Here is a 9,852-nt window from a genome sequence, read left to right on the forward strand (position 1 = left end):
GTTGTAGTGGTAGGTACTGGGGTCGTTGTAGTAGTAGGTACCGGAGTTGTTGTAGTGGTAGGTGCAGGAGTTGTTATAGTAGTGGGTACCAGACTTGTTGTAGTGGTGGCTATAGGTGTCGTATAACTAGTTGATGCAGAAATTGTTGTAGTGGTAGGTTCCGGGGATGTCCATTGACTTTGTCGGCAACTTGGCTACGGATTTATACAAGAATTATATAACTCAATGCATTCAAAAATCACTCATTGATCTTATACAGTAATTGTTAGCCAGTAAAAAATTTTAAATTTCATATTTTAAAGTACCGCAGCTTTTGTCGAGACTGTACAAAATCCACTTTCCGCATTCAAATCGCAGACAGTGCCCGCTGGACAATAGGAAAGTGACTCATAATGTGGCACACCGTCGGAAAAACAGAACGCGATGGTCGTCTCATTAAGGCATGCATACAAATTATTCCTGGATGCGCAAATGCCGCATTGAGATGATTCGTCGATAGTTGAATTAGTGCAACTTGCAACTGACGAGTTACTTGGATAACAAACATACACATCGCTTGTACATATATAATCTGCGGGGCATGTGACGAAATTCATAGTTGGTTGATCTGAATTCCAATTAAACAGGACCAATTAGTATTCAAGTTAATTACTACATTTTAAGAATACAAAATACAACAAAATAAAATTACCGTTAATGCAAAGTGAATAGACTGTTTCGCTGTGACAAGCAACAGGATTGTTAGTGTTGCACACATCGCACTCGCCATGCACGCCACCAAACGCGAGTGCCTTGTGAAAAAAGAAAATACAGCAAGCTTTCTCAGGACTACATTGTTCTTACCTACCACAAGAAAGAAAATGACTTCGCTTATTTGCTTCATTTACTTGGCTTTAACTGCAAATGCTGACTGAGTTTGCAGCGCCGATTTGGCAAACTTTAAACACGATAAAGCCAGTGTCAACGGGAAATGGCTGATAGAATAATACAGAGTAAACACAAATACATATGTAGAACGATATATATATTTTTATTTGTTATACACATATATATATGTTTATGTATATTTCTATGGGCCAAATAACAGTGTACGAAGACCCAACCTCATTAATTTATTATCTGCCAAAAATTATGTTTAACTGTTGCCATAAAACTATATATATATATATATATATATATGTTACAGAACAATAATAATAAATGATATTTAAATAACGTTTCTTGCGGAAGATAATATTTGTCATTAAATCTCATATCGAGACTTTTAAAATTTACCATCGTGAAGATTAGGCACATATCAATATGTACGTGGTGTTGCCATACATTTGCAATCTTATCCAAATGTATTGGTTGAAAATTAATATCTTTAGTGCTACATAAATGCAGAATGGCTACTTTACCTTCAGTTATCCAAACCTACAATTTATAAACAATTAAAAGTGGATCACCATATCCTCAAAAATAAAAAAGGCGTTTTCAAGGTAGTGTCCACTCTAAGCACCTACAACTGCTGTGAAATTGAGTTTACTAGAAGCCAGTAGGTCGCTTGACCTCTGACGGCTCACTCTGAGCAAGAAGAATATTACAGACGTAAACATTTTAGTTGTTACCCAGTGCTGGCCGATTTTACTGGAGGTTCCGGGCTAGAGCGCAACAAGTCAGCGAGAATATCGACTGGCTTCCAATCGGATGAAAATTGTGTGAGAATGTCCTCCCTAGTATACTCATCGGCTTTGCAGTTTCCTCCCAATTTTTCAAACTATATTTATACGGAACAGTCTTGCTGCTATTACTAATGAGATCATACATTCCTTGATAGCTAACTTGATAGCAACCACCTCCACTTTAAAGGGGCTACAGTAGTATGGTAGCCTGAAACTAGATTGATGAACAGCTGAAGATCCATCACTTTTCAAACGTCTTCGGCCCGGCCACAAATCTCTCGCAGACGTATGGATAGAGAAACAGCAGTCAAGGTTTCGCGATGGAGATGTAGATTATAATGCAGCTTCTCTATGCCTAATAGCTGCTTTCGTCTGCTGGCTATGCCTAAAGATACTGGTAATGTCCTTAATGCACCACAGATGTCAATGATGACCGTACTTTAAACACGGTCTAGCTTCTTAGCTGGTTTGGTTTTTTCAGCGCCTTAAACCAGACAACGACCCAATAAAACTGTATTGACCAAACTACGTCTTCAAAGAAGCAACTCGCAACTTACCCAATTACTCTTCTAAAACAATAATGTTTGGCTTTCATGAGAGCTTATTATCAAGAAAAGTCCCCAAGCACTTCACTCTGTTCATCGATTGAAAGGTAGAGTCACCCAACGAGGGGAGAGTAACATTTCCTAGTAAAAAAAACTAGCTCAGATTTAATTTGATTTATGTTTAATCCATTTCTATTTGTCACTTGGTGAAATATAGATAATCTTAGGATATCGTAATTGATGTTTATACATTTTTCTTTAATAAGTGCTGCAAGTTCCTTGGAACTCGACACCAAACATTTAGATCTAAAGGTTTCTTCAGAAAATCAACGGACACTGTCAAATTATATAAGATTTTGTGTATAAACCGAGTTCAGATGGTAATTTTCAGAAGAAATTGTCCCACTATGAATGGAATTTAAGACTATTCAACTTTTTTTAAATGTTGACTTAAAAATTATACAATAATATAAAGTCAAGTTAGCTAAGAACTTGGTAGAGAATTCAAAAAATATTTTAAATTCCTATCGAGGAGTAGTTAAACTATATGTCAAAAGCTCGTTTAATTCAAGTTTGGTTCCTATACCTTCTAAAAATGTTACCTATGTTCTTATGTCATGCCATTCAATACGACGTTATATGCAAAGTGGACAGACTTTATTGCAAAAATCAAGAAATTAATCCCCAAAATATTATTAATTTTTCTATCTCATGAATACAATGTGTTAGATAACATTTTTTATCAATTGGTGTACTCCTTAAAAGTTTACCTTGCTCTGTCGGGTATCAAAGTGAATTGCGGGCTCGCGATATCTAAATATGGAAAAAAAGATCGGCGTTTGCTTTTTTGAAAAATTTTCAGATATTTTCAGAGAGAGTCTCAAAGTTTTCTACCACATTTTTTACCACAATATAAAACTGATTACTGGCAACACTAAAATAAATACACTATAATAAATAATAAACACTAAATAAATAATAACATAGCCATAAAATATTATATGAACGCCATAAATATTCGCGCTCATTTGCGCGCTAGGTGATAAACGGATATGAAATGACTAACCTATAAAATATTTGATGAGATACCAATTGATTTTTTCTGGTTAGTTCCCCATAACCATAAGTATCTTCTCAGGTATAGATAAATTTGTATACTAGCTGAAAGATATATAATTTCAAGACATTGTAAATTTAGATAGCAACGCAAATGTTTATCTCCTTAGCCGAATCCACTATATCGAAGACGGTGCGCAAATAAGACGCAAGCACCACGATTTTAGATTTCCATTTTTTTTTTTGTTAATTCGTTCCTATATTATCTCTCTCATCTATCTCAAAATTTAATAGCTAGCAAATATACCGTTATGAATTGAAAACAATAACAATTTTGATGTGAGGCAAGTTGGCCATTTTTGTGTGAACGAAGCGAAATGAAAAGATAGGATTATGAATGCGGCTTCCTCGTTTCTGTTTTTTATTTTTTCGAAAACAAATAAAGCATGAAAGGAGGTGACAGGTTCAGATGAAATCAAGCATATTATGCTCTTGTGATTTGCATACATCAAAGGTGGGGGAAATAAGTGCCAAAACGATGGACAGCGGCGAATCGACTCTCGCGTACACTCTCAGCTACGGCTGCTATATTTTCTTCACTGCGAGCTGGGCGTGGACTATTCGATCGAATATTATCCAATAAAGAATGCCGTGTCTCAAGATGGGTAGTGGTGTTGCAAATAATAAACTCAGTAGGCAGATTATGTTAACTATAAGTTGAGCGATGCGCGCGAATACATTCTTTACAGAAGGTGAATCCATGATGAATCGCCAAACAGCGTTATTTGTTATTTGAACTATTAACAAAAGTAAAATTGATATAAAACTGTGGGCAAAAAATAGTACGAAATTTCGACCGAAAGTCCATTGGTCGAATGAAGGTTGATCGAGGAACAATCGACCGAATCGTGACAAAGATAAAAAGCATAAAAAACACGCCAGAGCAGGTTAACAATTTTCATCGATTATCCAGATTTGGTGAACTTCGAATTTCTTCCGTCCAAACTTATGAACATTAGGTATATGGGGACTAAGGGTACAAACATACCATTGTCGGTGAAGTATTCTGAATTTCAATTATATATCTCCGATATTAACTGATATGTTCGAACAAAAGTCAACTATAGGAACAGGGGTCTAAATATTTGGTACATAGGGGTTTGAAATTTTTTTGTTGGATTTAAACAATTCTTAGTCTTAGGATGGCTCACATCAAGGACAGTATTAGTGCAAAGTTTTATCCAGTTAGATTAATTGTTTCTTGATTTGTCGCGCTATTAGTAGTTTTGAAAAGTACCGTTATGTGGGCAGTGAACAGGGCTTCTTCCATTTTCAAACTATAGGAGTTCTTATAATATTCGTGCTGAGCGAATTTGGTTATTGTAGCTTAAGTAGTTTAGGAGATACATATGGACATTAAACATATCAGAGGGCGATCTTCTTCGATCCTCTGTACCAAGCAGCCATATATAATTACACCTTTATATCTCAATTAATTGCTTAGTTGTGGGACTTCATGTGTTTTCGGTTAATGTCGATTTGTGGGCGTGACAGTGGTCTGATTACGCCCATCTACTAACTCGAACTAAGTTTCATCAAGATATCTCAATTTTTACTCAAGTTACAGCTTGCACGGACAGACGGATGGACAGACAAACAGTCACCCGAATTTTAAATTTTCTTGTGTTCCTGACCATTTAAAAAAAAAAATATATAGCATATAACTCTGTATATATCTATATTAGTTTTACGTGATACGTGCAACTGTTAGGTGAAGAAAACTATAATACTGTGTACCAACTGGTTTGCAGGAGTATAAAAAGAGACAGGAATTATGAGCCGACAACTCTTGGTTTTTGCACTTTTGCACCGCAGTAATGCACCGTCGAATACTGCATTGATTCTTCGTGAGTTCGTAAAACTTTCAAACAATATCGTGCCCCAACCACCGTATCCGTCCGATTTAGCTCCGGGTGACTTCTAGCTATTCAGCAAACTCATACGACCGCTTCGGCGAAACCGTTTTGAGTCAATTGAAGATATTAAACGTGCATCGTTACGCGCATTGTAGGCTATTCCGAAAATAGATTTTAACAACTATTTCGATGATTGGAAAAAACTTTGGCACAACTGTATTAGATGCAAGGAGGATTACTTTGAAGAAGATGGCATAGATTTTGAAGAATACATCCAAGAAGTTTACAATTGTGAACAGAGTCTGACTACTTTTTACTCATGGTAGTATAACACTTTAATGAGGTACACACTATATTTTACTAATTATCCTGTAGCTAGAGTTCATATATCACTCGTTGACTAATCACTAATTACACAATTACAATTGTTGATATAGAGTACATCATGGGTAATCTGATCCAGTTAATTTCCTATGTTTTTATATATTAGTACTGATTTATTTACAAGAATTATGTCATAGAATATATTTCTAACGGTACTACATATCATATACGCATTGCAAAATTAAATTATACGAACACAAATCAAATTAAATAAACTACACATATTTATAGAGTAAAATGTAGACTTAAATATTGTATTATTCACAGACTAAAAACGACGCAGTTACAGTCTTCTTTCAAAGTGAGCAATTATAAAGGCTGCTACAGAAGCTCAATGAAGAATCAAAGTATTGTCCATTTGGGCATTTCAGTTCTTTCGTCTTCCATTCGCCGTTTACGTTATAACAATTGATGTAACTAAAATTTATCGATTTATTAAATGTTAATAGCACCAAAGCTTGGTTCCCAGCTTACCTGGTGCAATCCATATCAGATGGGTCGACGAAGAAGCCGTTGGCTGCTTTTTCCGTGCAAAAGTCTGTGTTAGTTTGGCTATTCGAATCATATGGAGAAATGCCCACAGGAACTCCTCTTGCAAAGGCGATAACGAATAATATCTGTCGGAACAATATATAAAATTATTTCGGTTGTATATTATATAAGATAGCAAGCTGAAACCACCGTGCAAGTAAGTATGTAGCGCTCCGTTGAATTCATGGTCACAAGTGTTGTTCGCGAATTTTGATAATGAACTAAATGCGAAAATTTGACGCATTTTTATATATTCATAAATGAAAGTATAATATATGTATACGAGTATGTACGAACCTACACTCACATATTTCTGTTGATGAGACGCGAAAATCTGTATAAAAGATACTAAAATAATCAAATAATCTTAGCCATTCCAGGTACTGCTACAAACACACATAATCTAAAGCCAGATGGCACATAATCTATAGATATGTGTAATTACAGTTATAAGGCACTTAATTGTAGCGTTTTGCAATCTGCTCGTTTTATCTGCCTCAAATAAGGCGTTATCTTATTCTTCAGAAGCATGCGCCAAACTAACGAAAATTTCCCTTAATATATACCCTAATTGCAAATTTTGCTTAGTATTTTCTAATTACATTAAGTTTCATAGTATTTGCTATTTGAGACCACCGACTATTATGAGCCATTTTTTTGTGCTCATAATGCTTACAGCAATACTTTTGACGTTAGAAAGTAGCGAATCGAACGAACAATTCAAGCTGCTTACACATATAAACTTATCCAAAATCTATCAAAATAAACTCAGTCGCATTGCAAAAATCACTCTGTGTAAATAGTATCGACTCTCTAATTTCGATGTTGCTTTACTGTAAATATTCTTCTTCCCCTTCAAGTCCTTCTCCATCTAATCTTTTGAACGGACCGGAAATCTGAATCTCAGAACTGGACTGTTTTCATCCATTTGGACGATATGATCTGCCTCTTAATTCGCTGAACTATTTCAATTTGGTCATATCTCGTACAGCACGTCATTCCATCGACTGCAATATTCGAAGTTGGCAATGCGCAAAGGATTAGAAATCTACTGCAGAACTTTTCTCTCGAAAACTCGTAACGTCGACTCATCAGGTGTTGTCATCAACCATGCCTATGCACCGTATAGTAGGACGGCAATAATAAGTGACTTATAGAGTTTATTCTTTGTTCGTCGAGAGAGAACTTTATTTCTCAATTGCCCACTCAGTCCAAAGTAGCACCTGTTCGCAAGAGATATTCTGCGTTAGATTTCCTGGCTGACATTGTTGTTGCTGTTAATGCGGGTTCCAAACTAGACGAAATTTGCTACAACCTCGAAGTTATGACTTTCAACAGTGACGTAAGAGGCACGTCGCGAGTGCGACGACTGTTTGTTTGATGACAGGAGATATTTCGTCTTTCCTCGTGCACTGCCAGACCCGTCTGCTTCGTTCCTTATCCAGTCTCATGAAACCGGAATTAACAGCGCGAGTGTTGAGACCATAATATCAATATCATCGGCATACGCCAGCAGCTATACACTCTTATAGAAGATTGTAACTGCTCGATTAAGTCTTGCCGTTCGAATTATTTTCTCCAAGAGCAGATTGAAGAAGTCGTATCAAAATTAGTCGCCCTGTCTGAAACCTCTTGGCATTTCTTAACGTCTGTTTACAAAGCCGTAATAGTTTTGTGGTGATACCAAATTCAGATTTGGCGCAAGGTGAGTATCTGGTCAGTTGTTGATTTTCCAGGACTAAAGCCATACTGATAAGGTTTAATCAATTTGTTGACGGTGGTCTTTCACACAGTACACTCGTACCTTATATGAAATGTTGAGAAGACTTTTTCCCCCGTAATTGGAATCATCCAACCATATCCTACAAAGAAGCTGATGCATTCATCTTATCAGTTCTTCGCCGCCGTTTTTGAGTAACTGAGCCGGCAATCCATCGGCCTCCGCTGCTTTGTTTCAGACCGGTAATTACTATTCGAACTTCTTCATGGTCGAGCAATGGGACGTCTGCTCCATCGTCATCAATTGGGGAATCGGGTTCGCCTTCTCCTGGCGTTATGCTTTCATTGCCATTCAGCAGGCTGAAGAAGTGTTCCCTTCATAGTAATAAGCTTTAGGCATCGGTTACTAGATCTCCTCCTTAGGTTCTTCAAGAGTATGCTCCGGTCTTGGAACCTCCTGTTAGTCGCCGCATTTTTTCGTAGAATTTTCGAGCATTACCCCTGTCGACCAGCTTGTCAAGCTCTTCATAGCCACGCAACTTTTATGTTTAATTCTTTGTTTTCAATGTACAAAACTCTTATTTTTTTCGTTAATGTACTATCGAGTCGCTCAATATCACTATTGCCTACTTAACAAAATGTAAATCTATGTTTTCAGTTTTAAGAAAACTTTTATATTAAACTTCTTGAACTCATTACTAGTTATAATTTTATAAAAAAAATTCCCCTTTGGGATTTACAAAGTCGTAATTTTTCGATTACCGTTTGATTATTATGATCTACCAGATAAAAAGCAGTTGGAAATTGAAGAAAAACGGTCTATAAAGCTTAAGAAATTTGTATACACATCCATATGTACAAATATCGAAATTATTTGTAAACTTCCGTATGCATTATTTAAGTTTAGGGAAATATATCAGTCGTTTTAAACCTTCATAATTTTCATTTATGATTTCATGTCTCATTTTATTCTTATGGTATCTTTGGATCTCTCTATAAACTTCGTCTTCACTTTCTATTTCTTTTGCATTGTAGGAATATCTAAAAAATTTCAACATTTCCGTTCCCATCGAAGAGTCTACTATTTTTGGTTGTGAAATATTAAACTTGTATAAATAATGCAGTAAATATACCTATTTTTCCAGTACCTATATGTTCTGTTAATAAATGTACGAAATTTGTTTTCTATACATTCCACTGCTTTCCTACTTCCCAAGTCACTTCTGGCCGATATGCGATACGAGGATACTACCTTGATTGCTGCTTGGCAGTTTACGTAGATGGTAGAGATGGAAGTGCCTGCAGGTGCATTAGAAGCCAGCTCCGCGGCTTTCGCAATTGCAAAGACCCCAGCTTGAAATATACTGCAGTAGTCCACCAACTTAAAAGGCTACCTTATGCCGAACTCTGGACAGTATATCTCCGCACCAACCCCCTAAATCCCCTTATTACATCCGTGAATTTCCAGTCTACAACTGTTTGAACCTTATATTTCTCATTATTTCTAGTATATCAACTTAAAGAAATTCGGTGTCAAAAGTAGTACTCAAATAGTTTGCCATATCAAAAGATCGTACGTTAGACCAACGACCTGAATTGACTTTTATATTGAAATCTTTTTTAAGTTTTTCCTACAGGGATTACTGATGGCGAAGCACAAAATCCTTTCGAACGCGTAACAACGAATGTGTGAAGGGTGAACGCGTATGACCTAGTTTCACTTGTACGCAACAGTCATTACAACTAAATACGTATGTGTATATGTACGAGTATTTATTCGCCTAAGAATGCTAAGTGCACTTGTAAGTTTTCAAAAACCAATTAAAGCCTTTCAATTGACCCAGTCTGTCGCCTTCAATCAAAAGCAGCTGCCACTGTTTATTAATGCACGAATATTTTTAACGCGAAGGTCTTCGATTTTAGCGCGTCATGGAATAAACATTTCTATAAGTTTTTACTGCACAAAAAATGAATCCATTCCGAAAATACAGTGGTGGACAGCAGATTAAGAATACCCAGATCAACCAAAAAATATGG

General features: G+C 36.2%; 2 protein-coding genes across 2 annotated transcripts in view; both read right to left on the minus strand.

Moving 5' to 3' along the window:
* Nucleotides 1-905, minus strand: part of LOC108966977 (integumentary mucin C.1-like) — a 3,013-nt gene extending 2,108 nt beyond the window's left edge. The window contains exons 1-4 of the mRNA XM_018930164.1: nt 848-905; nt 692-791; nt 306-607; nt 49-194 (exon numbers count right to left, since the gene is read on the minus strand). Coding sequence (XP_018785709.1) covers nt 49-194; nt 306-607; nt 692-791; nt 848-883 — 584 coding nt within the window. The 5' untranslated portion in view covers nt 884-905. The remainder of the gene's footprint in view (nt 1-48; nt 195-305; nt 608-691; nt 792-847) is intronic.
* Nucleotides 906-5,542: 4,637 nt separating this feature from the next.
* Nucleotides 5,543-6,317, minus strand: LOC108966991. Its single transcript, XM_018930176.1, has 3 exons — nt 6,247-6,317; nt 6,040-6,182; nt 5,543-5,982 (listed from the first exon to the last, which is right to left on the minus strand). The coding sequence occupies exons 1-3, from the start codon at nt 6,280-6,282 to the stop codon at nt 5,862-5,864; spliced, it is 300 nt and encodes a 99-aa protein (XP_018785721.1). The 5' UTR covers nt 6,283-6,317; the 3' UTR covers nt 5,543-5,861.
* Between the last annotated feature and the right edge of the window lie 3,535 nt (nt 6,318-9,852).

Source organism: Bactrocera latifrons, unplaced genomic scaffold (genome assembly GCF_001853355.1).
Source record: "Bactrocera latifrons isolate USDA-ARS-PBARC rearing strain unplaced genomic scaffold, ASM185335v1 scaffold_172, whole genome shotgun sequence".
Lineage (NCBI taxonomy): Eukaryota > Metazoa > Arthropoda > Insecta > Diptera > Tephritidae > Bactrocera > Bactrocera latifrons.